Source organism: Pagrus pagrus (assembly GCF_965226575.1).
Source record: "Pagrus pagrus genome assembly, chromosome: 14".
Taxonomy (NCBI): Eukaryota; Metazoa; Chordata; class Actinopteri; order Spariformes; family Sparidae; genus Pagrus; species Pagrus pagrus.
In genome coordinates this window covers 21300421-21328352 of record NC_140198.1, presented here as the reverse complement: position 1 = coordinate 21328352, position 27932 = coordinate 21300421, and the positions used below count along the sequence as shown (strand labels likewise).

The 27932-nt window shown below is 41.7% G+C and overlaps 1 protein-coding gene across 10 annotated transcripts; it reads left to right on the top strand.

Annotated features, from left to right (window-relative positions):
- The first annotated feature begins 181 nt into the window (after nt 1–181).
- Nucleotides 182–27527, top strand: synj1 (synaptojanin 1). 10 transcript variants are annotated; one of them, XM_084373913.1, is made up of 33 exons: nt 182–260; nt 1219–1379; nt 1597–1683; nt 2093–2360; nt 2614–2839; nt 4832–4915; nt 7393–7454; nt 9486–9582; nt 9926–10101; nt 10187–10268; nt 10380–10532; nt 12287–12452; nt 12873–12896; nt 13387–13578; nt 14847–14931; nt 15246–15386; nt 15475–15667; nt 15754–15912; nt 16013–16169; nt 16297–16423; nt 16547–16759; nt 16852–16930; nt 17133–17298; nt 17386–17565; nt 17997–18119; nt 18321–18359; nt 19973–20020; nt 20915–20956; nt 21715–21767; nt 22030–22219; nt 22306–22592; nt 22879–22902; nt 24014–24103. In XM_084373913.1, exons 2-32 carry the CDS (start codon nt 1256–1258, stop codon nt 22897–22899), a joined length of 4044 nt encoding a protein of 1347 aa, XP_084230039.1. In that variant the 5' UTR covers nt 182–260; nt 1219–1255; the 3' UTR covers nt 22900–22902; nt 24014–24103. The 10 variants fall into 10 exon arrangements, with proteins under 10 accessions (XP_084230039.1, XP_084230038.1, XP_084230042.1 ...); XM_084373912.1 differs by lacking the exon at nt 22879–22902 and having other exon boundaries at nt 24014–27527; XM_084373915.1 differs by lacking the exon at nt 22879–22902 and having other exon boundaries at nt 183–260; nt 12296–12452; nt 24014–27527.
- Nucleotides 27528–27932: the final 405 nt, after the last annotated feature.

The window sequence follows — 27932 nt, the reverse complement described above, 5'->3', positions numbered from 1 at the left end:
TCCGTAACAGGCGCTTTATTGCACATTAGCGTGTCTTTGAAATATCTTTAAGGAAAGTACATTTAATTTAGGTCGAAACATATTTTATTTACGTACTGCACATGTTTCCGTTTCCCTTGTACGGAAGCGCACGCAAACACTTGTCTAGGTATTACGGTAACGTGCGGTAGGCGTGCTTTGCGTTGGAATGTACCATTCTGCCGACACACCGGGAAGGATTTTGTTGTGACAGCGGAGTAACAACCCGGCGGGGGGAGACGGTAAGGTGAAATCTGTAGCCCTTCCTCTGTGTAATTTAAATAGACCTACAATTGTGAGATAAAGCTGAAATGTAAACGTTTCCGCACATTTACATGTTATACATGGTCGAGTCCCTCGAATTTATATTTTAGTACAACACATTTTATCATCCCGGACTTGCAGGTAGAACCACCATCAACATATCGCCAGCTAGCGAATCATAGCTATCCCTGTGATTAATTTAGCTAACTTAGCTAACGTTACCAGCTAGCGATAGATTGGCGAAAGACAGGAAGCTGTTTTAGCTCTATCATTATATCCCTCTGGGTTTCCTAATTTGTTTTCCATCACACAAATCCTAGCGTTAAAGCTAGCAAGCAGGTAAACGCTAGCGTTAGCTTCGGCTGCTGCAGTTGCACTCAAGTCGTGACTGTCCGTGTCAGGATGGATGATATTACAGTCTCTCGGCCTAACGTTATCGCTCCCAGTGCTCCTGATGCTCATAATCTCCAGCCACCTGCGATATTCAGTTTGAAATCAGATTAATTATTTGTGTAGGCCTTATCTTTGTCCGTCATTGATAGTGCGTTAGGCGTCTGATTTCGCAATGAAAGTTTCCTCGTCAAGCTGAATCACGGAATGTGTAATGTTATTGGCCAATAACAAGACTTATCCTTAATGAAGAGGGCATAAAATCAACCTAAATAGTGCTTCCCCTGCAGCCAGAGTGGTTTGCAATTATCTACATTTAATTTTTGTAACATCTTGATATTTCAGCTAGCTGTACAAAATCTAATAGCTCAATTTCTGATCCAGACATCCTGAAAAGCAAGCTCTGTATGGTCAGATCATACGTCACAGCTCCATCAATAATAAATAGAGCATCCTACTCCCTTGTTGCCTTCAAATTACAGATGTTGTGTCTGACTGGGAAGTGTCTTGTCTGATCTGCTTACATCCATTCCTTTTGTGTTTCAGGTCAGAACATAGGTTGTTTTTTTATCTTGGATCAACAATGGCCTTCAGCAAGGGATATCGCATCTACCACAAGCTGGATCCACCCCCCTACAGTGTCATAGTGGAAACTAGGACCAGGGAAGAATGCCTCATGTTTGAATCAGGGGCTGTTGCTGTTCTGTGTAAGGCATCTTGTTTAATTATAGTGTAATGAGAGATTATGTAAATACTCTTGCCCCAAATAAGGATGCTACAAGGGAAATACAGCTACATTAAGTAGCTGTAGGGATGGATGTGATTCTGTTTTATGATCAAGTCACAGGCTACATTTATTTTATGGTTTAAGAAGGCGTACTACAGAAACTCTCCTTACATTATGTTGCTTTTGTTTGTATCCAGCGGCAGCAGAGAAGGAGGCCATCAAAAACACATACTCAAAGATTGTTGATGCTTATGGAATCCTGGGCGTCCTCCGCCTGAACCTGGGTAAGATATAGAAACATCTTCTCCATTCATTGCTCCCTGTTGCAGAAGTTACCAGGGTCCAGTCCAGATTTTGACCCTCTGGGTTCTTGTGTCACTGTGGTTTGTATTCCTGCTGCTGCTTACTCATAAGCTGCTTTCTCCTGTCCTCTATATGACCTTGAAGGCTCTTGTTATCACAACAAGGAAAACGTCGTGTGAAAGATTAAAGCTCAGGCTTATAGATGGCTGAGATTTGACTGTTCGGTGATATCCTATAAAGGAGTGGCACCAAAGCTGAATTAACCATTTCCCGCCCAGCCTCTTAATGCTTTATTGTATCTTTTCTTAATGCAGTGCTTTATAACTATTAACACAATGCCTTCTTTTTTCTTGACAATGGACCATATGTTTTCATACCTTACTTCTGCAGGTGACACTATGCTCCACAGCCTGGTGGTTGTGACAGGATGCAGCTCTGTGGGGAAGGTGCAGGATTCTGAGGTTTTCAGAGTCACACAGACAGACTTCATATCTCTGAAGAATGATCCAGGAGACGAGGACCGGATTGCTGAGGTGCGAAAGGTCCTAAACTCAGGACACTTCTACTTTGCCTGGTCTTCCACTGGAGTCAGCATGGACTTGAGTCTCAATGCACATCGCAGGATACTAGAAGACACTACAGATAACCGTTTCTTTTGGTAAGAGTGTGAAATGATCACTGTACCTAGGTTATAAGGAGACTAGTGGGCAGGTATTTGGCTTCTCTGAAGTAGTAGATATCAACTAATTACATGTTCTCCAATCTGCACGTTCTTTGTGCTGTGATATTTTCTACTGAATGTGTGATATGGGGGCTGTGTGATTTGCAACTAAGCTGTGAAAATTCACCACTCACATAATTCTTTCTTGTGTGTTTGCTGTCGTGTCTGTCTTGATATCATTAATCAATAGGAACCAGTCTCTGCACCTGCACCTAAAACACTACGGAGTAAACTGTGATGACTGGCTGTTGAGGCTGATGTGTGGTGGTGTGGAGATCAGGACTATCTATGCAGGGCACAAACAGGCTAAGGCCTGCATCTTCTCTCGCCTCAGCTCAGAGCGAGCAGGAACACGATTCAACGTCAGAGGAACAAACGACGATGGACAGGTGGCCAACTTTGTGGAGACTGAACAGGTGACTCAGATAATTGACAGTTTCTTTCTCGTTTGAGAGGTGTTAAGAGCTGGTGTTTAGAAATCAATTTGCATTAGTTTCAGGTAAGCGCATGGCAAACAGGACACAGAGCAGGAGGCAGTGGCAGACTTATTCTACCACCCACTGAAGAGCTTTAGCCTGTTTGTAGAATTCTTTATCGGTGCAATATAACAAGAAAAATGACAAAAGACAGAGTTAAACAAGACCGGGCAGAGTTTATGACATCAGTCAAGAACGTAGTTATAGATGGGATGGATGTGCAGTCCCAGGTAGCGTGGAAGAAGGCGTCAGGAGTGTTTTGTGTGCAGTTAGAGAAGAGTGTACCAACAAGTTTTGCCCAGTGAGGTGCACTCTGTGGATTACCTTGTATGAGCTGCGTGTGTGTTTGTTCAGATTGGGGTCCAGAAGTCTGCATTGGTATTGATTGATAGAGCTTGTTGCCAATTAACTGATGATATGGATGTAGTTGCATTTTTCAATCCAAGAGAGAAAACGGAAGGTTATTCCAGATTTTGGTGATGAAAATGGTAAAAGTGTTCAATTTGGGATCTTTTGGAACGTCCATCAAGTTGTCAGAGCCGTTACTGTTTTTTTTTACAAGTTTTGAAACAATGATGACTTTTGATGTGTTGGCTAAAGAATGGTAGGTCTGTAATTTAGATGTCATTGCACAAGGTTTGTTTGATGTCTTGTGTGTCAGATGTGTTGTCTGACTGTTTGGGATGGGTTCCTTTTAAATATACACTGTCATATACACAAAAATATGGGAAAAGTGCAGCACTTCTACGCCTCCTTGGGATTTTGGATTTGTACAGCTGCTCTGATCGAGTAGAATTTGGAAAATGATTGAATCTAGTGGGAGTGGGCATCCTTGCCTGGTGCCCCTGTGCAGTGTGAAGCTTTGTGTGATATTAGTCTGTATACTCTGTACACTGTTAATAAATAATGGGTAGAATAGTCCACATGGTGCTGACCTTTTTTAACATGCATCATATGTGCATTTGTTAATAGAGTCACATGACCTTGGTTAATACAGTCTGTTTAAACACTAGTTATCTATTGACTGTTCAAGAGCAAACCTGCTGCAACCTTGTCGTGAAACACTACTGCTCTAGCGTTTTGCGCTGTCACTGTAGAATAACATCGTAACACTGATAATTACAGATGCATAATTAACTTATAGGAAAACCAGCAGGATGATGATGGTATATTAATACACTGATTTATTGTTCAAGTTCCAGTCTGAAGCCTTTTACTTTGTAGTCATTAATAAGTTCCTTATTGAGTAAAATTCAGTTCAGTCAGTATTTCCGTTTTTACTGAGTCATCATATTCTCAGAGGATGGAATGTTACTTTTCATCTCTCCGTTGTGAAAAAATGACTCAATTTGCATTTTCCCTTTTTATAGTTCCTGTTTCAGGAAACAAACAGGAAGCTGTAGGTTAGACAGAACAACTGGAACAACTGGAACAACTGTAGCTACAACACAATGTAATACAGCTCAACCACAAAGTCTGAACAGAAATTAAACATTAGAAGCCTCATACAGTAGGTGTAGTGGTGTATGCAGGGATTTTGTGTTGCAGTATATTGTTTTGTCAGGTGTGCTGATTATTTTGTCCAGCCCCTGTGGTGTTAACAGCTTTTGGTCATGTTGATTAGTGATCCTGGCGTCAACCATATGGCATCAGTGCACCACAGAAAAGTGTAGCCTCTCTACATGTGACACACTGCCTGTCATTTTTCCTTTATGTTTCCTTTGTGTCCTGACAAAGAGGCCTCAGACACAAGCTGGTATTGTGAATTGTGTGTCATTTCCCTCTCTGCATTATACAGTCACAGAGGAATTAACATCCATCAGTTTTACCTATGTTCTTTGAATGTGTTTTTAATCATGTTCCTACAACTACCTTACATGTGTGTTTTGTTTATGTGTGTGCTAACCAAACTTTCCTCTTCCTTTTAAACAGGTTATTTTCCTGGATGACAGAGTCTCATCCTTCATACAGATCCGTGGGTCCATTCCTCTTTTCTGGGAACAGCCAGGAATCCAGGTAATGGACAGTGATACTTTCCTGTAAAGCCAGCCTTGAATCTGCCTTGAATTTTCATATATTATATGAAAATCATAAGACATCCCTTGTTTTTATGTAGAAGTCCTGACCAATTTCTTGTAGATTTGGCTCACACAGTCTCAGTTGATTACACAGTGTAAGTGTAAACGCTGAGCTCTGATGAGGTCAACAGGAAGCAGGATGAAACGTCTCCTTTTACAATTACATCCTAGTTTTAACACATTTTGTCCATGCTATGTTCAGAAAAACTCCATTAAGGGGGTTTTGTCGCAACTGAATGAGAATCGGCACCCTAAACAGCTGGATGAGAACCCCCACCTGGTATAACCATTTCTTTGTTCTTTTGGCTCTTGCTGGTGTTGGCGCTTTCATACTGCAGATGGGGGTTTCTCTGTGCAATGCCAAAGGGCAGGGGTGAAAAGCAATTCCATTAAGGACATTTATCCAGGTCGCTATAGCTGGAAATACAATTTTTAAGATTTAAAGCAGGAACTAGCATCACCCATTAAGTGCACACTATAAAAAACATCAGTGGGATACTCCTGCCCTTGTCCTGACATTGCACAGACAGGTGGATAAATTTGATCAGACGTGGGGGAGGTTAATGATAGATACAGTGGTTGGTAAAGGGCATTTCTCTGTTTTCCCCAGCTCCCAGACATCTTTGGTCAGGTGAGAGCCTGGTCTGAAAACATCCTCTAACCACTTCTCTTTCACTCAGTCAGTTGATATTCCCCAGGCAGCTGGGTAGGTGTTAATTGACGATATGAAAAAATGAGCTGTCAAATCTATATCAAGAAAGGCCAAGACCATATTAGACACGTATTCAGCCCACAAGGTCTATGGTTTGGTCAAAAAACAGAGGGTTGTGGGCTCGGGGTTGTTTTCAGACATAACTGTAGTCCTCCTGCTTTTTAAAGGCCTTGTTTTAGCTCATAGTCCCCTCTACCGATTGTGGCTTTGTAGGCTTATTTTCTCCTCCCCATACTCTCTAATTCAGTCTCTGAGCAGGATGGTTAGCTTTGGGTTTATCCAGAATAAGAGTCATTGATCTTTCTACAGTTAGTTGAATAGTTTTAGTATTATAAAATCCTGCTGGGAAGGATGTAAATCAGTCGTCGGACTTCCCCCTCTTAAACGATTAGTTGTTAGATTCCTGGTTGATCCCAAAATCTTAGTTAATGGATTTTATGGTTGTTTAGGGGAAAGAGCCAGTAGTGGAAAAATGATCACATGTGGCATCATATTACTCAAGAAATCCTTCTATTAGTTATGAAAATTATTGACAGTTTCTGTGGTCAAGCACAAACCTATTAAGACGTAACCTTGAAATATAATGGGGACGATAAATAATTTCAGTATTATAAAACAATTAAAAGGGTGATTTGACTAGCGCCACTCCAGGTGCTATCTGCTATCCATTGAGTTGGAGTAACATGTGAAGGGGTTTTGGCCTGAGGTGTACAGCTGTAACCCGAGTCCCTTTTAGATGCCATCTCAGGAAGTTATTAAATATGCATAGCATAGACCTGCACAACAGTGGAGACAGGAAGGAGTGACAAAATGGCAGCAGCATGGAGCAAAATGTCTAGCCCTGCCAAACACAGGCTGAGCCAAAATAGGCACATACAAACATTCGAGCAGATGAATACAAAGCAGAGGAAGAGATTAGCAGACGCGAAAAAAAGGCAAAGACTGGAACTGTGGGAACACTGGGAGTCGAAGTGTGCCCAGGAGATCCCACTAATGTCCTTGATTGAGCAATGAGATTGAAGGAAGAGTAGGCAGAAAGTGACAGGTACAGGAGGAGTGATAATGGCATTTGATTTTCTTCTTGTCAGACGATGACAAGCTATTAAGAGACAGGAAGAGAGGAGATTTGAGAAGCATGTGAATTTGTGCACAGATGTGTAGGGGGCAACAAGGGAACAAGTCAGGACCTGCAGTGCAGAGTGAGCAGAGTTACATCTAAGAGCCACTGTGCAAGGGTCCTGCAGAGTCTGTAAGGGTGTGGTCATGCCTGCCTTTACTTCTCCGTGAGTGTTTCTTGTGATTCAATCAGCACCAGGAGAATATTAGTGAGACCAAATACAAGGAGAGGGGCAAAAGGAAATTTGATTAAACATTTCTGATAATGGTTTTGGAGAGATGACAGGCTTCAAGTTTTCTCTGCTGCTCAGTGTCTTTGTCGTCTTATGAACAAATCTCCCTATGCTGCCCCTGTGTTGCTGTCGTCCTTTGCCATTCTTTTATTTGTTGCCACTTTAAAAGTTTCCACTGTTCATATGTTATGCAACATTTCTATCCCAACTTCATTCTTCACCACCAGGATTTCTGGTCATCTGCGACGTGTGTGTGTGCGCACGGCTTTCCTTTTTAAAGGATTTGATTTAAAGTAAAGGAGGACACTGTGACTCGTGTCTTTCTTGTCTTTTCTCACTGTCTCTGCCCTGCAGGTTGGCTCTCATCGTGTCAAACTCTCAAGGGGATTTGAGGCAAATGCGCCGGCATTCGAAAGGTAATTAAAAAGTTCTGTGTAGTGTGTGTGCGTGCGCGCACATGTGTATGTGTGCTTGGCAGTTTTCAGCTGCTTTGTCTGGCCTCCGAGAGATTAACAGTCCTCTGAGGAGCAGAGGAAACACCATAATGCCATGTCTCCTGCAGTTACTGCCCACAATAGAGAGAAGCTCTCCAGACTCTTGAAGGAGAATATGTTAATTGAAGTGTGTCCTCAGAGGTCAATTTAGAAAGGACACATTGGTAGCCCTTGATTAGCTGTCATAATGATTGCAGACACTTTCTTTGCAAAAGCCCCTCCTTTTCATTTTGTACAAGTAAAATTATCATACAGTGCATTTAATTAAATTTGTGCACTTGTGCCTTAAAGCTTCTTGTAACTCGAAAATTAAACGATAAAAAGTATTGAAAATCTTCACTTATGCGTGCAATTCAGATCCAGTGACTATTTTGTCATTGTATTCAGATTATGTCCTCTCAGTAATTGTATCCTTCCAAATTCTTTTCAGAAAGTTGCAAAAATAACTATGCTGATTACTCATCTTGTCTCAACTGGCAATAAACTGTGGAGACCAGGTGGGCAGCGACAAATATGAGCCTCCTAGGAATCACCCACATTTTTATCTAAAACAACTTTTGTCTTGTTTCTTTACAAGACAAAGACGAGCCTCAGAAAGTGGCTTATTAAAAGTAACACAACATAATTTTAAGTGTAAATGCTCATGATTTAGGCTGTCATACACACGTCTTTTTGGCATCATAAACATGCAGTTTGTAAAAAAAATGTTTTCAAATAATTCCAAATTCAACATTAACATTAAATTTGAGGGCAAATTGTTTTAAATCATAATTTGCAGTCTTGCTTTCCATGTCTACAGACACATTACAGATGCAGGGTCAGCAACAGAGCAGCACCTCGTAGAGTTTATAGTTTATTTAAAGTGGAAATAGACAACTTTTCATCCCATCTAGCATTTCCCTGTGGTTTTGCAACTTATTGCAGGAAAGCTATGGAAGATCTTTAATTTCTAGACATGTTGGACTCCACGAAGTGGACTCAGTGAGCTCAGTGCTCCCTCTGCTTATTGATATTTTGAGCATGTCAAGACAGGCATGTCAGATGGTACACGATTTGTATTTCACAACAAATTAGTCATTTTTTCACACTAAGCAGTTGGTGATGAAAGTACTGTTTCTCAATATGTGCACATATTAGGACTTATGACTCATCCTTTGTGATATCTAGTCTGTTTTCTGCAGTGACAGCCTAATATGTCTCTGTTGAAATTCCTGAGATAGTACAAAGCCAACAATAACATCTTTTATAAACATGGTAACAGTAGCAGAGTGGTGCCTCCGTTCCATCCATACCTACAATATATTAAACCAATCTGATACAGAGGCCTGAGGTCATTTAAGTGTCTCTTCTTGGCATTATCCCCTCCTTTGCCCTTTCAGTCTCAACAGCTTAGCAAAACAAATACCCAACTGTCTTAGTAGGTACGTCTAAGGATTAATTCCCATCATTTACATAATGTATTCCTTCAGACATTCAGATGCAAGTGTCACAGCCAAAAATGAAACAAATAAGCATTAGGACTTGCACGGTTTTTGAATTTATTGCACATCAACTTTTCTCTGTTGAATCTAAAAGGGCAGCTTTTTAAATCTGCTTCGAATTGTTGATTCGTCACGCCCCATTCAAAGTCATTTTATTCCTTTACCACAAGTACAAGTAACGGTTTGAAAAAAAAACAAACATACAGGCCAGTCAGTGGGCTTATAGTCCAGGGTAATAAAGACAGTGTATTGTATGTCTGTGTTGTAGAGGCGTGAACCCAGCAGCTGTTAATATCTGATGCTGTTGTGCTGCTGATAGATGAACTGAGAGATCTTGTGTGTATTTATCAAGCTTAAGCATTAATAACAAGCTCAAAGAGTTTAATATGTTATGATAAATGCTGGTATTGGCGCGTCATCAGTCTGTGATCTTATTTTAGACATTTACATTGTGTGTGTGTGTGTTTTCCAGACACTTCACTGCACTGCGGAGGTTGTATGGTAAACAGGTGATCATCAACCTGCTTGGGAGTAAGGAAGGAGAACACATGCTCAGCAAAGCGTTTCAGGTGAGAGGAACCATTTTCTTCCCCTGAACACTGAGGTGTACAGTTGGACATTAATCTGACGTCCCTGACAAAACAGAGTTGCTCTAAAGCATGCGATGCAGAGTGCTGCCTTTCCTGTTCTTTCTTAGCACAATTACTGCACCATGAACTTTTGCCAGGTCACGTTTTCTTCTTTGGTCACAAAACTGCAGTTGAAACTTGCTCAAATATAAAACCAGAAATCTACACTTCTTTAATTAACATTTATTAATGACTCATTAGATATAGCTGGTAATGTTGCCTCTTACCTGTATGACTACAATGAAAGATTAGGAACAAGTCCTCTTCTCTCTTTCACTTTCAGAGTCACCTGAAGGCATCGGAGCATGTGTCAGCAGTGAAAATGGTGAACTTTGACTACCATCAAAATGTGAAGGGAGGCAAGACAGACAAACTCCACAGTGTCCTCAAACCCTACCTCAGCAAGTTCATAGAGGAGTGTGGGTTCTTCTACTACTCTGGAGAGATGGGCATCACAAGGTGACAGATCAATACAAACATGTTTTATTAATCAGTATCACATTTTTGCTATTGCCTCTTAACATTTTAACATGCTTTTTTTTAGGACTCAGGGTGGAACCATTAGGACCAACTGCCTGGACTGTCTGGATAGAACCAACAGTGTCCAGGCCTTTTTTGCCCTTGAGGTAAAGGCTTTGTTTTGTTAAAAAAAAATAAAATAAAAATAGTAACATCCATTTTTTTTTTTTTTTAGTGACAATTCTTTTAGTCTAACCCCCGTTTCCTCACCTCACCAGATGTTGCCAAAGCAGCTGGAGGAAATGGGTCTTACAGAGAAACCCCAGCTGGTGGCCAGATTCCAGGAGGTTTTTAGGACCATGTGGTCTGCCAACGGAGACTCCGTCAGCAAGATCTATGCGGGCACTGGTGCACTGGATGGCAAGGCCAAGGTACACAATAGGGACACTGAATACACACAAGTTCAGCGAATACTGCTCTAAAAGTTACTAATGGTATAGCTAAGCCTGTTGTAACAACATCCTCCCAACTGTTGACAGTGGCTGGTGACATGAAACACTGATTGGCAGCATCTTTTGAAGCAGACTCAACAAAACTCAGTATTGAATGTGTTAATGTTTTGACAAGTTGTTTTATATTTTTGTTCTCATGAAGCAAAATGGACTTAAATGTGCACTATGTAGTGTAGAAAACATAAATCAGAAGAGAAAGATCTTCATTGAGTGATTTTCTTTTTTGTCTAAAAAAAAATAACTAAACAAATTCTTTGTCTTCATGACAGAATGAACCAACTGACCCACAATTTCAGTGTTCTGGGGACATTATTTTCCTCTGAGAACAGCTTGTTTATTCAGTTATGGAAACATTTGATATTTCAGAGTTTGTATTATTACCTCATTAACATTGTAAATATTAAAATTCTGAGTTTAAATTTCTTCTCCAAAACTACATAGTGCCCATTTAAATATCAAATTATTGTTTGATCTTTAAAATTTGAATGGTGAACATTTAATTGGCACTTCTGGAACTGAAAATCCTGACAAACAGTTCTTCTGTGTACATGTTTGTTAAGACTGAGATGTCTTCATGACTATGAGTCGAATGCCTTCACAAAGTGCTGTGTTTGTATTGTAATACCTGTTCTTAACTTCTTAAATCTTGCCCCTGGCAAATAACCAGTATTTTATAAAAAATAAAAATAAAAACTAAAAGTCATTCTGAAAGTAATGTAAATGAAGCTAAAACTAAACATCTTTACACAATATAAACAGTACTGAAACAAGCAACGCCACTCTGGAAACTAACTGAAACTAAACTGAATTGAAAAGAAATATTAAAAATGAAGCAAAAATAAAAACTAATGAAAAAATACAAAATTATAATAACTCAGATGCAACCACTGTACCATAAATGCAGAAGGTTGAAATTTAAATGAAATGATAATAGCTTGTTGTGCATTGTGCATGCAATGTTCGATCCCCTTGCATGTAGAACTGTGTGCTTCTGTTTCTTAACTCTCGTGTGCTGTCTCTTTCTGCTGTCCTCTGGACCTCTCTACCTGTGTGGTAAGTTAACAAGCCAGTCGATGTTGTTTTTGAGCTGTGGGTCTTTTTCTGGTGCATTATTGGTTTCATTGTCTGTGGATTAAGTGATGATGATGATGAGGGATGATGATGGAGGATGGGATAGGTGGGACCTATTTATTTATTTTGAATAAGACTTGATTTTATTCCCCTTGGGGTATCTTGGTGATGCATACTGTCTTGACCTGGCAACTCTTGAAAGATTGGTGAAGATCTCTGATGTACAGAAATCTTTAAAGAAAAAACAAAGGAAAAACAGCTTGCTTGTTGAGTGATCATTTTGTTGATGCTGTATCATTTATTATTTCTGGCAACATCTGCCATTTTGACTGGATGAACCTGAAGGAGTCAATCAAAATTATCACCACTTCACACATCAATCAGTGAAATCTTAAAGTTGCACCTGTTGAGGCAGTTTTGATCCTTCCTGGTCAGTTCAAAAATCTATATTACCTGGATCTCTGTGATGTGTTCCTCCTTTTTTTCTCTTCCATGGTTTGAGTGGGAAGTACAGACTTTTTTTTCCAAATGAGAATATTATTAATTTATTATCAAGTAGTTATTATTTTTGTGTGTGTGTGTTTTGTTCTGTCTGTTTATAGGCCGGGAAGCTAAAAGATGGAGCTCGCTCTGTGACAAGGACCATCCAGAATAACTTCTTTGACACCTCCAAGCAGGAGGCTATAGACATCCTGAGGCTGGGCTCCACGCTTAACAGTGATTTGGCTGACAAAGCTCGGGCCTTGCTCACCACTTCCAGTCTTTACGGTAATTCTTTACAAAATGGGTAATATGACATGTTAGTTCATTGAGCTGACAGATTGCATCTTGCCTAAAATGTACTCAATGAAAGTGTATCCTAGATATAGCATGTTGCAGCTTCTGTGTTTTGTCATATTAAGAATATACTTGCCCTTCTGCTGGAAAGGAGATGGGGAATTATTTGAATATTTTAACAAGTTTTGACCCGTATCTGTTGTAGCCCTGTAAAAACCAGAAGCCACCTATCACAAGAGAAGGGTTTGCCTGCTCTGAGTCAAGCAGGAAGTGTAATCTCTGTGTGTCAGCTATCTGTCCCAGTTAGATTAAAGCTGACCAACTGCTCTGCTAGCATTATCTGTTGCAGCACTGGTTAACCCGCCCTTCTCTCCCTTCTCTCCCCTCCCCTGCTCTTGCGCACAATCTTAGTCACTGAGCCGGTCTTACAATCAGGTATAGTAACTGACAGACTGCCCCCAGTGGATGGATGTTTTCATCCCATCATACAGTTGTCCTATCATTTGTGTTTCCTACTCATTCATTTATAATACAGTGTTGGTAGTGGTTTAACCCTCTGTCGCTGTTGCATATAATCAGGATTTTGCCATGGTGATTAAAAGAAAGGATGCAGAATTTTTAAATGAAATTTTGGGTAAATATTTACAGACAGAAATGAACCATTACCAATGTTGATTATTTGAATGTTATCTGTATTTCAGCGAAAGTCTTGTTTGTATTTCCTTTCTCCCATGCCCATGTTTTAGAACATCGTTTCAGCCTTCCTCCGTTGTATTTGGATGTTCTCCCTTAGGTTCTGTTTGTTTTCATTAGCGTTTTCCCATTTTTGTTTTGTTTCCCTGTATGCTGCCCTTCTTGCACACACACACGCACACACATAGTCAAACCAGTTCACACTCTAATCCCACTCTCCTCCACTCTACAGCCTCCCCAAGAGTATTGCTGGGAATGTGTCAGAACTACCAGAAATACACAAGGCCCAAGCAGATTCGGGTGTGTGTGGGCACCTGGAATGTCAACGGGGGTAAACAGTTTCGCAGCATTGCTTTCCGCAACCAGACACTTAACGACTGGCTGTTGGATGCTCCAAAGAAGGCAGGGCATCCTGAGTTCCAGGGTATGTCTGTGTTTATTTATCTGCTCTTCCTGGTGGTAAATGTCATCTCTGGAGACTGTGAGGGCTGCAGCTCTTATCAATCTTTGAGGTTAAAGGAATAGTTTGATGTTTTCGTGAAAAATGCTTAATCACTATATTGCAAGGAATAAGATTAGAGATTAATACCGCTCTTATGTGTGTATGCTGAATATGAAGCTAAAGCCAGCAGATTGTTAACTTAAAACTGGAAAATGGGGAAAACCGCAAGCCTGTCTCTGGCTTAAGGTAACAAACTCTGCCTATACTGTATGATAGGAAAGTAACACACACCAACTGTTGTAGTGTGATGCAGATCACTGGAAGTAGACTGGAAAGTTGGGCAAAAAATGTCTCACACCCTTTCACGATATGCATTTCTCTTATATTCAGATGACGTTTCAGCTCTGAGGCCTTATTCAAGATCAGCATAAAAGAGAAATGCATTTGAAGCCAGAGCATGCAACACTTTTTTTCCTACTCTCAAACAAATTCTACCTACCAGCACCTCCAAAGCTCACTATTTAACACGTTACACAGTATCTCATTCGTTTAACACGTAAATAAAACAAAAAAAACAATAACTCATCCTGATATAGAGGAAGGTTATGTGCCAGACTATTTCTTGGTTGGTTACGATAACTTTATAGATTGTCTGCAAGTTGCATCACAGTAATGTGAAAACATCAGGAAGTCACTGATATATTGTTTATATATAATGGTATGAAAGTGGTATCCAACTTTTCATCCAACTCTTGCCAAAAAGCAGGTAGGCTTATTTCCCAAAACCTCAAACTGTTGCTTTTAAAATACTGTAGGCCTTGCACTTTTGAAATTTCAAGCTGACTGCGAAAATCTGGACAAGTAAAAGGTGATTAGAAGCACCTCAGCCTCCTTGAGCAGCTACTCTTCAAGTACTGCTTACTGTAGCTGAGTTCCAGGGAGCTGAGCATTTGCTAAATGAAAATCATTTACAGGATATAATCAAGATGAGTCATAAGAAAGACCCCTGAAACATAAGCTTAAATAATTTATAATTTAAATTTTTTATAATTTAATTTTTTGCTAGTTTCCCTAAAGGTTAGCAGAACATTACTATCAATATAGAGTAGACAGCTTTCAGTATAGCATTTGTCTGTTGTCTTTACAGTAATGGTGGTTAGTACAATATTCACTACACTACTCACAAAATCTTGTGATGTTAATATGTCATTTTACTTATGTTTAACATTTTGTAATCTTTCTCTTCACAGACAGCAAAGCCAACCCCATAGATATCTTTGCCATCGGTTTTGAGGAAATGGTTGAACTAAATGCTGGCAACATTGTCAGTGCCAGGTATGTGTGCAAGACTCCCATCCGAGGTAACTGACCTGTCTTCGTCATCCATGAGAAAGTTGAGCTCCAAGATGGCCCTGAATTATTTAAATACTTAATTCGCTCTTGAGATAATAAGATCAATAAGCACAGGAGCCAGGCTGCTTAGGCCTGATCCGACAAAGCTAATATGACTTACTCAGATGTAAATTCTTTTGATATATCTTGAAGAAGAACAAAGAGGATTTTTGAACATCTCATCTCAGTCTGACTCACCTTTGTTTCTTTCTTTTTCGTTTCCTGCACTATGACACTTTTTTCTTATCTTGTCTCAGCACCACCAACCAGAAGCTTTGGGCAGCTGAGCTACAAAAAAACATATCACGGGACCACAAATATGTGCTGCTGGCTTCAGAGCAGCTGGTGGGAGTGTGTCTGTTTGTTTTCATCCGCCCACAGCACGCACCCTTCATCAGGTACGAACTGTTCACATTCTCATTAGCCGTTTATTAAACTGCACATCACAGGTACGGTAACAGATGGTCATTCAATGCATTTTGCCAGGGATGTTGCTGTCGATACTGTAAAAACCGGAATGGGCGGGGCTACAGGCAATAAAGGAGGCGTGGCCATACGGCTGCTGTTCCACACCACCAGCATCTGCTTCGTCTGCTCCCATTTTGCTGCTGGCCAATCACAGGTCAAGGAGAGGAACGACGACTACAGCGAGATCACGCGCAGACTCACCTTCCCCATGGTGATCACTGTGACATTAACAAGTGAATTTAAAAACAATTTTCTTGCATAACGCATGCATAACCACATCCATGTTGTCCTTGCCAGGGTCGTCTGCTGTACTCACACGACTACGTTTTCTGGTGTGGAGACTTCAACTATCGAATCAGCATGCCCAACGAGGAAGTAAAGGACCTAATCAAACAGCAGAACTGGGATGCCTTGACAGCAGGGGACCAGTTGTTGGACCAGAAGACTGCTGGTTTGGTATGACAGCACTTATGACTTTCACTTCCTCTCAACAGAAAATAGTGAACCATAACACTGAGTTTTATAGCCCATACTAATGCAGGCACATCTTCAACAGGTTTTCCGAGGTTTTATCGAGGGGAAGTTGGATTTTGCCCCCACCTATAAGTATGACCTCTTCTCAGAGGATTATGACACCAGTGAGAAGTGCCGCACGCCGGCCTGGACTGACCGCATACTCTGGAAGAGGAGGAAGTGGAACTTTGACAAAACAGGTAAGATGAAGATGTATCACAACATGGGTGAAAAATATGTTAGTTATCTTCTTACGTTATGTACTTATGTACGTCTTCTGAACTCCTGAAACATAAGAATATATGTGCATCTATATATGTTTTGCAGCTGAGGAGATGAATGTAGTAGGCGCAGCTTCTACATCTGGGGAGAACGAGGACGATCCAGATAACCCCTGGAGCCCTGGGTCTCTGAAATACTACGGCAGGGCTGAGCTCAAGACCTCAGACCACAGGTAGGAAACAAAATATATGTGTAATTTACCTGCATTTCCTTCCTTCTAGATCTGTGTACTAAGTAATCACATAGACTCTTTCAAACAGCATCACAATCCTACATGTCTCCTGTCTTTCTCTAGGCCTGTGGTGGCCATAATGGACGTGGACATCCTGGAGGTGGACCCGGAGGCTCGGCACCAGGTCTACAAAGAGGTCATCGCCCTGCAAGGGCCTCCAGATGGCACTATCCTGGTGTCGCTGTGCTCCTCCGGCCCTGAAGACTATTTTGATGATGCACTCATAGATGAACTGCTGGACAAGTTTGCTCAGTTTGGAGAGGTCATACTCATCAGGTGAGGCTGATATCCCCATCACAGAAAGACGAACAGACGTGTAATCACCTTCAGACAGTTCGACTGCATTGACAGTGTCCTTGTTTATGCAGGTTTGTTGAGGAGAAGATGTGGGTGACCTTCTTGGAAGGGTACTCTGCTCTTGCTGCTCTGTCCCTCAGCGCTTCCACTGTAAGTCATCACTGATTATGTTAAATGATTCTGAGCTATTGAAATGTTTTCTCCGCTACAATTACGTGACTTGAGTTTAAATGAAATTCACCTCAGTGCTTTGAAGATGTGACTTGAACACACAGAGGTTGTTTTTCATTCATGTATATCTGCTTAAACATGTCCATTTCTTACTTGTCTGTGTCTCTTGGTTACATTGTAGGTCCTTGGCAAGGTGATTGACATCCGTCTGAAAAGTCCAGGCTGGATCAAGAGTCTTGAGGAGGAGATGAGTGTGGAGAGGATCTGCGGGAGCATCCCCACCTCGGCCAGCTCCACCCTGCTCGCTGAGGACACTGACATGGGCGACGATGATTACGACATGGAAGGTAAAGAGTGTCAAACGATCCTGATCCTTCATTCATTATGAATGACAATTTCTGTTCATATTCGTCACCACTTGTCTTCTGTATCAGGTGACGTGGATGAAGAGGTTGAGGAGATCCTTCCCCAGCACCTGCAGCCTGGAGCAGGCTCTGGCCCCGGATCTTCCCCTCTTCCCTCCCCCCGCAGCAGTCCTTGTCCCTCCCCCACCCATGGAGAACCTTCGGCCCCAAGCAGGCCCAGTCGTGGACAACCCGCCAGACCTTCACAAGGTAACTGCAGCGTGACATGCCTGGAATCAGGTCACTAAAAGTACAGTCCAATCATCTGCTTCAGCTCTAGTTTATTCCTACTGGAATATAAACCTTAATTTTGTTTTGTTTGTAATGCATGGAAGCAGATTTAAGTCCATCATCAATGAGGAGAGGAAGTACAGGTAAAATTTGCTGCGTGTTGAACTAAACTCTGTTTAGTATTAGAAGGCTTGTGGTGTGGTTTCCTTTTGATACATGTTTTCTGGTGCAGTGTTAAAATGTGTGCAGTGTTTGCTTCATCTTGTCTTTGGTCTGAAACACTGAAACAAGTTCTCGCACAGTGAATAGACTGTGCAGTCGCAATTTTTTCTGGAAACGGTTCCAAATGGTGTAAAGTTGTACCTCAGTTAAATCACTCCATTTTAAGCTCTTATATTTTTTCCTTCCAGGGCCTCCTGTTGACTTCCAGCCTGGTGCCCCACAAGGCATTGAGCCCAAACGGCCACCACCACCTCGTCCCGGAGCCCCTCCAGCAAGACCGGCACCCCCTCAACGCCCTCCACCACCTTCAGGTAAAGAATCATTCTGAACCTTCTGGTATGCAGTTGATTAAAGCCTCATTTTCAGACTTTTGAATCAAAGAAATGTAGCCTGCAAAAATCTGAACATTGGAAGTGTGGATATTTCATTTCTCAGTGTGGTATGGTATCAGATTCTTTAGGCAGGTGTTAACATTTCTACCTTTATCCCACTGCTTCGCCTCTTTTCTGAAGGAGGCATGAGCCCTCTGCCAGTTAGAAAGGACTCTGGAGGTAAAGTGATTGCTGTGGCAATGTGTGGTTATGTGCTTACATTGCTGAAGCATTTAATGTAGCTGCTGCTTTTTTCCCCATCTGATGCTACACACAGACACACATTGCATTAGCGCTGATTGAGTAAGCTTTCATCACTGATAATCCAGTAAAACACATATCTCAACTCTCATAGACGTGCTCCTGAGCATGTAAAACCTGACTTTGGGTTTCATATATGACCACAGACAGTTTTACTGCAGTATTTAAGACCATGCTTTATTGTCTACTGGCTCGTCCTTGTGACTTTGCACAGCCTGCCCATGAATTTGATTAAGCTCATTGTTGTCCATTCAGCACGACAGGCATTTGCTTTGGACAGTTGGCATCGTACAAAAAGATAGTTTGCAATTGAAAGTATGATACTTTTAACGAAAAAATTGTGTTTATTTACTGAAACATCAACTTGACGTGTACACGTCACTGGGCTGTCCTTGGGTTTAGAAGAGGAAATCGGACATGTGGTTGCTGAGTCATGCTTGGTTTTATTTGAACTACTCCTAGGTTAAGTGTGTGCTCGTGAGGTTTTTCAGTTGAGAGTGGTGAATGGTCACCGAAATGCAGAGCTTCTTCTGCATCATTGAATCACTCCACCTAATAAATGACTTTGCAGTAATATTTCCAACTATCCCTCCCTTGTGGTGTATATATGTTAGTACTGTAAAAGTGTTGTTAATTAGTGTGCCAGACATTGTTGCTCTTATTTAGATTTAGTTTATGTGGAAGCAGCAGGTTATGATGTTTTTTTCATATTGTGTCACCAACACTGCAAGTAAGAGGCTGTTCACGTTTGGTTTTACCATCTGTCCTGAGCGATCCAATCACAAGTGGACAGCTTTGAGCCCGTCAAGAAAGAATCTTCTTGTATAATGTTTGCAGAATTAACAAGAAGCCCAAAAACGTTGAGTGTGTTTATGACAGCGTTTCACACAGTTTATTAAGTCTCAAAATGTAGCATTTTTTAGGGGAGTCTGGGGATGTTCTCCTCAAGCGTCAAAGAAGTAGCCTTTATTAGTTACTGTTTACTGTATTTGTAAAATTTGACATGTTTAACTTTAATATGTTTAATTTCTTTAATAAATTTAGTGTAGATGGTGGAATCTGTTGAAACAGTGTGTTCAAACCACTGTTGGGAGGTAAGAAGATGCAGTTCAGACACGGACGCAGACAGGATGCGATTTAGACTTGAAAACAGACAGGCTGGTACAGTGATGCCATGATAAACTGACACTTTTTGCAAGAAAAGAAACAATTTAATGTATTGTATATAATGCCAAAAATACCAGAAGACACAAATGATTTAGAATTTGGTCCTCATGCAACAACATGTCCGTATTTACTGCTAGGAGAATGTGGTCACGTGTCCCAGACCACCTCTGAATGTGGTCTGAGTGATCGGATCTCAAATTATTTCTCAATGCATATTCACTCCTGTACTTAAAGCTGTCCACTCGTAATCGGATCACTTAGGACTGATGTTGATCTGTCTGAACAGCCTCTAAAATCTATTTTTTTGTCATGTTTGCTGCTGTACTTTATGTTGAAACTACTCTTTCCCCTTTTTTGACTTTAAGACTGTGGCATATGTCCCAGCCCACTGCTTGGTAGGAGAGGCAGTGAAGGTAACTGGCAGCGTTTCATTAAATGTCATCTGATCCCTGTAGCCTTACACCCAGTCATCAATGTTATTGATGCTTTGTTGACATTGATGGGTCACTGTAGGACCAGTTCAGCATCATTGTGAGCCATCTTAGTCTTGTATGTGTGTGTGGGAGAGATGTGTTTGGTAGAAAAATATTGTGCTTAATTTAATGCAAATTAAGCAGGAAAACCAGAGGTTTAAAGAGCTATAGGGACCAAATACACTCTCTTATTTACTGTGCTACTGGAGGCAATTTCAGACTTTTCTTCCCATCTAATATTTAGGTTATGCAAGTGTAATGCATCCCAACCGATTAGTGTCAAGTGTTAAAGATTAATAAGAACAACAAAACAAGAGGGGTAGGCATTTTGTTTTACAAATGAGACTCTCATTTTCTTTTGCAAACACTTGTATTGGGGTATGAAAGTAAATATTAACCTGTGCAAGAGGGAGGATATGCATCCAAACAAGGCTATATATTGCAGAAGACCATCTGAGTCAAATCGATGCACATAATGAGTAATAGGATACCTCATAAATGTGCACTCTTTCAATATAGACTAAACAAGTATTGATTTGGTGATTACAGTCTTCACTAAACCGGGTAGACAAGGTGAGTTAAAGGAAATCCCCTTGGTCCAGAATTCAAATGGTCTTAAGTCAGCTCAGCTTCACTCATCCAGGATGGTTAGTGGAAAAAAATCCTCCTCAGTCAGGTAGATATTCAGACTCACAGCATCTCAGGCTTCACTGCTCCGCTACATTGTTACCACCACACGCTATTTCCCAGTGCTTCTTATAAAGTGTTGTCATCGGGAGCACCTGCTTCATGTGTGTAACAGTAATGTGGTTTGGTTTCCTTTGTGCTGCAAAGGACCAAAAAGCCCCGCTCTGCCTCGGCCAGATGCTGCTGCAGGTGAGTGCCACAAAGCATGACGTAGCCTCACTTAGCATTAATGTGCCAATGAAGACAGACGATTGCTACTCAGTAATATACAGTAGGCACACATTTTTCCCACGAAAGCCTGTCTTTGTGTGGAGTTTCCTTGGACTTGCTGGGAGTGATTATCCCTGCCCGTCTACCACTATAATCCTGTGTTATGTGTTTATGCACCGACACAAATTAAACCGGTCCCAGGCTGGAGGATAGGGTTGGGTTGCTTAGCCTTTTGGTGAATTGGCCTGTCTTCACCTGACCCATTTATATGGTGTGTGTGCGTGTCTCAGTTAGCTGAATCCCTCGGTCACAGTAAGGGTGTGTGTGGTTAGCAGGCTTGACTTACTTTTGGTGACTGTACAGTGAAGTATTACACAGAAGCAGACATCTAAGTCGCGTGGGAACATGTTCACGGGCTCTGAGGGGGTTCAGCAGGAGAATAGTGAAAGAAGAGGTGTGTGGTAAGCAGTTGGCTCACAGAACAAGGCCTGCCTCTCCTCCAGACCTCCTGCAGCTCAGGAATGACTTGAGTCATCATTAATAATGAAGTCAGCCAGAGGGAAATTGGTCTGTCATAGGTTGGGGTGGGTTTGCTGCATGTGATTTAGGAAAGTAATGGTAATAGTTGAACTTTCCTTTCAGTAAACGCTCCTACAATTCCTTACATCTCCCCATTGTAAACACTGAAATATTTATTGTTGCTAATATAGCTGGTTTGTCTATCTTAACTCTTTCAGGTCGAGGCCAGGTAGCAGTGGGAGCTCCTGGACCTGGAGGTGTTCCAAGACCGGTAAGTTTACAACTCTTGACTAGTCGTGATATTTCTCGATTTTGACTATTCTTTTACTGATTTTTACAAGGAATGTTCCCAAAGACTAATTTACCTGATGTTTAAGCAGAAGTTTAAACTAAAGTTTAAATAAAAGTAAGAAAACATTTCAGATATCTGTAAGGTCTAAAAAATATTGCCTATATTATAAGAAACACACTTTCCTTATTTTTACCCAAAATGTAAATTTTTCCAAATTCTCCATTTCTTCTTCATTATCCAGAATATTCCTCCTCGAGTTGGGGTAATCAGTGTGCCTCCTCAGTCTCGTCCACCACCTCCAGCTCACCCTGGCGCACCCAGACCCATCCCAGAGGTGCATCCCGGGGCCCCTCGGCCCATCCCAGACACTCACCCTGGAGCCCCAAGACCTGTTCCCAGTGCACAGCCCAAAGCGACTGATCTGCCTCCAGGTAAGGAAATGTTTTTTCACAGAGGGACATAAAGTAGGCTGTCAAGATTGGAATGTTATTGATGTTTAAGCCTTAATTCCGTTCAGGTCCACCTTCAGGACCGCCTCCTACAGAGCCCCCTACAGTGAGACCCCAGGTTCCATCACCCATGCAGCCACCCATGCAGCCCCAAGCAGCTGCCCCTTCAGTTCAGTCCCAGCTCCCAGCACCAATGCAGCCCACACTTCCAACTCCACTCCAGCCGCAGCAGGCTGCTGCCGCCCCTGCTGGGCCTCCACAGGCTCTCTCCTCTCCTAAACCCCCACCACGTTCCCGCTCCTCTCACGCTCTGCCACCTGATGCTGCCAAGCCTGAGACAGCCCCAGCTGCGCAGGTTGGTGCCAACTTCCTTTTTCACTGAATTATTAGAATTTCAGCTGAACACTGACATATTTATCTACTGAGATGTTTCAGCTTACATGTAGTTAAATCATGTTCTTGCTCTCAAATTCTGCTTATCACACAAGATGTTTTCTGATTAAATTAGTGTAAAAGGTGGCGACTGCGAGAATAAGAAGTTAGCCTCTTTCTGCTTCTTTGTCACACATCAGATGAACTTAGTCGTCTGTGTCATTCTTCCTGCTTTTGTCTCTCTGATACATTTGTCTCTCTCTCACAAGCCGGAGAAGCCCTCAGGGTGACAGGTACTTAATATTAAACCACCTCTTTGTCTCATCCTCCATAGCACAACAGTCCTCTGCTCTGATGTTACCACCTCTCATACCCAGTAACCTCCTCCTCCTGTCTCATTTCTCTTCTCCCATGTTGTTTTAACCTCTAGTCCACTGTAAGGCCATGCATTGTTTTGTGCTAGGCTCACAAAATGGAGCATTATTTGTTTTTCTTTTCGTGGGTCAACATATCAAACCATAAATGACATGAAAAACACAGATGAAGATGTGACGTTTGTCGTTGGCCATTTTCCCCTCATTTGTCCTTTCATGTGTGCTCACTGTGGTTCAGGTGCTGAGAGTGAGCACATATGCAATGACCTCATAATTTGACTTGACAGTTTTGTTTAATTTGTATTATTTCTGTCATTTGTATTAGAGTTGATGATTGTATGTGGACTGTGATACATACATGAGTTGTCAGCAGTAGTCAGTGTAAAAAAAATAAACACTGTACGTGTTGGTGAATGTTTTAAGTTGGCCTTTTTAAAGGTACCCTGTGGAGTTTTTGACCACTAGTGATGTTATGTATCAGTGGTTTGATGGTTTCTTTTGTGTGCGCGCACCTCAATACATATTCCTGCCAACTGCAGTGGGCCGTGATGCAAATGTTTAGTGCATTCAAGGCGTAAAACATGAACAGATAAAACACATGTAAAGGGCTGGATTAATAGCGGTGCAACACCTGAAATCAGCTCCATGTTGTTTCGGCCATTAATGATAGAAAATAAACAGAGTAATTCACCAAGAACTATAGCAATGTGAAAGGAGAGAATATGACTGCTCATTGATGCAAACAGTCAACATAGTCAATAATCAGCTCTGCAAATTCATTCAGTAGGTTTGTTACAGACACACACACTGGGTTAAAGAAAAAAACACAATATAAACATGTAACTGTTGTTTACAAGATAACTCCAAAGGGTATCTTTAAACTTTTTTCTGAGCTAAGGAAAAAACATCATATAAAACAACATATGTAGCACTATTTAGTAAAATACGTGAGTATGATGAGCTCATGAATCATATTTTCACAGCATTTTTGCGACAGCTGAATGCCATTTTTTTTTTTGTTCTTCCTTAGACCAATGGACTGAATGGAATCCAAAGAGAAGCACAATGGAAGCCCGACCCCTTCGACACACTTGCATCTGACTTCCTCGCCCCTTCCTCCACCCCCTGGCACACCACCCAGTCACTGAACAGAGGCTCCTCTCTGCGCACACCTCCATCCATTCCTGCGTCTAGGTCGTCTTCCAACACCCTCCCTACATCCTTCTCCCTCCAGTCCTCCGCTCTGTCAGACCTGCAGGCACTCGATTCATCCTCCTCTTCCTCTCTCTCCACCCCATCACCATTCGCCTCCTCCCTGCTCCCGCCTCCCCCGGTCCCGTCTCGCAGTCGCTCACAGGAGACACTGCGCGCCTCTCCAGGGCCCTTCCCGGTTGACCCGCTTCCTGCCCGACCCAGCAGCACCAATCCCTTCACGGGCCCGCTGGCGCAGCAGCAGCACCGCTCGCTCACCCCTGACTTCAGCATCCAGCATCCAGCCCAGACACTTAACCTTCAGAGGACCATGTCTGCTCTTACACAGCCGCTCATCCCAACACCTGCTCCAACAGCAGCTGCACCTCCCGCCCAGCTCCAAAAGACCATGTCCCTGTTCGGACCGTCGTCTATTCTCAATCCTTCTCCTCTACTCCCTCTCACCCCTGAACATTCTACTACCCCCACTTTGCCTCTGGCGCCACCCTCCTCCATTCCACCTGCCCTCGCGGCTTGTCGCCAGCCACCTCCCCGAGGAGGGAAGCAAACCCAGCAGTGGGTCACTTTCGATGACGAATTTCCACCTTCAAGCAAAACACCACAGGCCCCCATCTTCCCTTCCAGTTCCCTAGTGTCCCAAACTCGGACTCTGCCTTCCCATTCCGTGTTTGACTCAGAGCCTGACTGGTTATCCTCAACGCCTTCAGTATTCCCAACCCTCCCTCCTCCCATCCCAACTAGAACCGGTAACCCAAAGCTCCCAGAGGGACCCAGCGACGACTGCTTCTTCTCCAGGGAGTCAACAGAAAGATAGAAATCACTCTCAGTATGTAAAGGGCATATCCAGATATGTATAGATCTATGATAAATGTGTATATGTGTGTGTGTATTGTACAAAAGAGACAGTATTTAAGAAGTATAGACCAACCCCCTTCTGAAGCATAGGAAAGGATTTATATCTCGAGCAGAAACGGTGTACGAGTCTCAGTGTGTGTTCTATCTTCCCCGCAGAGATGTTTGCTCGTTCCCTGATACTAACATTTATTTTAATATGAATCGTTCTGATGTTTATTTTTATTCATGGCAGCAAACATGTGCCTGTGTCTACAGTTTATCGCTATATAAAGTACATCTATACGCACAAATCATGTGTGTAGCCACCTGTGCAATATCAAGACACGTCTGTGTGACTGCATTCACCAGAATCAGTGTTAGCTTTGGCTGACACGCTGCGGCTCATATCCATCGTTTTGACTGATCGGGATTCCTCAGAGTCGAGGGTAATCTTCTGTTTACTCAGTTTTATCAGTTTACATGACGTAGAAGGCTATGCACTGCAGGTTTGATATCCCCTCTCAAAATGAACACAGTCCGCAGCAATCAGAGAATTGCTTTGACTTCTGTCTGGGGTGCAAAATTTAAAAAGTCACAACACGGGCTTTCTTTTATCATGAATGTACTTTATGTTGCACTGGGTTTTGTCATCGCCTCCTTGCCGACGCACACAGTGTGAACAAGAACAGCGCGAGTCAGTGTCACAGTCAAACTGTTCACTGCAGCAGGACTGAAACTCTGTAACATCATCATTTTGTTCTCTCTCTACTCTCATGGGCTGGTACGCTTAGCTAAATATATTTTGTAGCTCTATATCAAAACCTATACATAGTGATTATGTATAAATGTATGTTTTCAATATGGAAACAACTCGCTTAAATGTGCGTACGTGTGTTTGTGATGACCGTATCAGTGGTTTGCACAATGATATGCACTGAAATGCTGTGCGTGCTCTCTCGGTTGTATTCTTGTTGACGGCAAAGATGAGAGCCTGTGGACTGAACGGATCAGAGGGCTTTTTGACCTTTCCACTCCTGCAGTGTTTCGATCCTTCTTGATTTTAATCCAAAGCATTTAGCATACCATTGTAAATTCAGAGAATGTGGTGTGTGCGTGTGTAAACTTCTACGTACGAAGGCGAGGACATGCCACACATAATAATAAGAGGGCACATTTTTTTTTTACTTACACTTTTGTGTTTGGCAAAAGTTGTGTTTTTCATTTCTAAGAACATTTACTCTAAATAATCTATTGTTGATACTGTGGTGAGAAGTAACGTGTTGTGTTTGAGGTGCGTATCGTCTGTCGTGGTGTTTGTGTTTGGATGTGAGTGCGTGTACAGAGTTAAGAGTGGAATATCAAGAGCTTTTTACCCCCAGGAGATCTTCACACAATCACGCAGTGTATTTGCTTACAGGTTCTGAACTAACAGCAACTGTATTCACTCGCTCATGGCTGTAACTCTGTATTTCCGCTCTCTGTGGAGTGGCAGCACTGTATGTGAAAATGTTCATATAAGACAAAGGACTTTTTATTTTCCCCACCTGAGTGAGAATTCTCTGGTAGCAAAGCTGTTTGGACCCAAGTGCATCACCAGATGATTATTCCCAGTTGTTTGCCACATCCTTTCCAGGGTTATTTCAGACAGTAGTGTGATTTGATTGTCAAACTCTTCTCTTATCCGTTTCCTCCAGTTGAGAGTTACTGTTAGTGAACCTTGCTGAGTTCATTCATGAGGTGTGTGTGGTGTTGACGTGAGAGGTGACGTGTCGGTATTCTTCCCCTGTACTACCTACTTTACTTCACTTTTGTTGAGTTGTAGTGGCCGGCGTCAATGTTGAAAACGATGACAAGCAATAGGATCAGTGAGAGTACAATCCTCCCTAATATGCCAGCTGTGTCTACTCAGATGTTGTTTTCCTCCAACCTTCAGAGATTATATAACCGGCTGAAATGTGCTCAAAGATATTTGATGTCTCATGGAGGATAAAACATCTGACCCAAGAAAGTACCAGCTAACTAACGCTTTGCAGCGCTTTGTTTAATCACCGTGTAAAATACAATTAATCTCCATTCACTGCACTGAAAGCAGGAGCTATCTATGTAAGCAAGTGTATCGGGTTGCCTTTGCTTACATGTCGCTGTCATCTCTAAAATGCATTTATTGTGTTATCCAAATGTGTGCAGTAGATGCCGTATCTGCATTATAAGTAGGTGACTAGCCAGCGCTTTGTGTCATGTCATGTTCCAGACGAGGTTTTATAGGAAAACAAAATTGCTCCTTTTGTGAGGTTGGTGTCCCTTTTTATGGCTGTAATCCATAGTAAATAAGAGTCTGTGTCGTTGAACATATTCTGTATGTATTAAAGAGTAAACATGAAGCTGCGATTCATGTTAATATCCAGCGTTCCATATTTTAAGTGCACAGCTGATTGCACATTTATGTATGACGCGGTTTGTGTTGTATGTATGCAAAAATAAATGTAAGTTTACCTGAATGTTGATGTTTGTCTTCTTTTGGAATGTAAACTGAAACTTTATTATTCATGAAGTACCTCTACTCAAAATTCACTTGTGCAGACATTTTATCATCTGTTTGTTGATGGGAATGGCTTTATTTCAGTGTTTCTACAACAAAACTTTGTGTATTCTATATGGTCTTTAATTTAGATAGCCTTTTCATGTCCTTGATATTGTTTGCAAACAGCTAAATAGCCTCTCAAAGCACCCAGGCAGTTATTTTTTATGGTTATATATATATATAGTTATATTTTGATTTGCACCCATAGCAAAACCATCTTAACTACTGTATAATTGTTTAAATTATATTTTGCAATCAACATGTTCTTGTTTTAATTCACACTCTTAATTCACAACATAAATATTTACCACGTGTGTTTATA

Coding starts and splice junctions, on each gene's coding strand:
- synj1 (XM_084373912.1), top strand. CDS start 1,256: ATGGCCTTCAGCAAGGGATATCGCATCTACCACAAGCTGGATCCACCC. Junction 7,455..9,485: donor AATGCGCCGGCATTCGAAAG/GTAATTAAAAAG, acceptor TGTGTTTTCCAG/ACACTTCACTGCACTGCGGA. Junction 12,897..13,386: donor TGAGCCGGTCTTACAATCAG/GTATAGTAACTG, acceptor TCCACTCTACAG/CCTCCCCAAGAGTATTGCTG.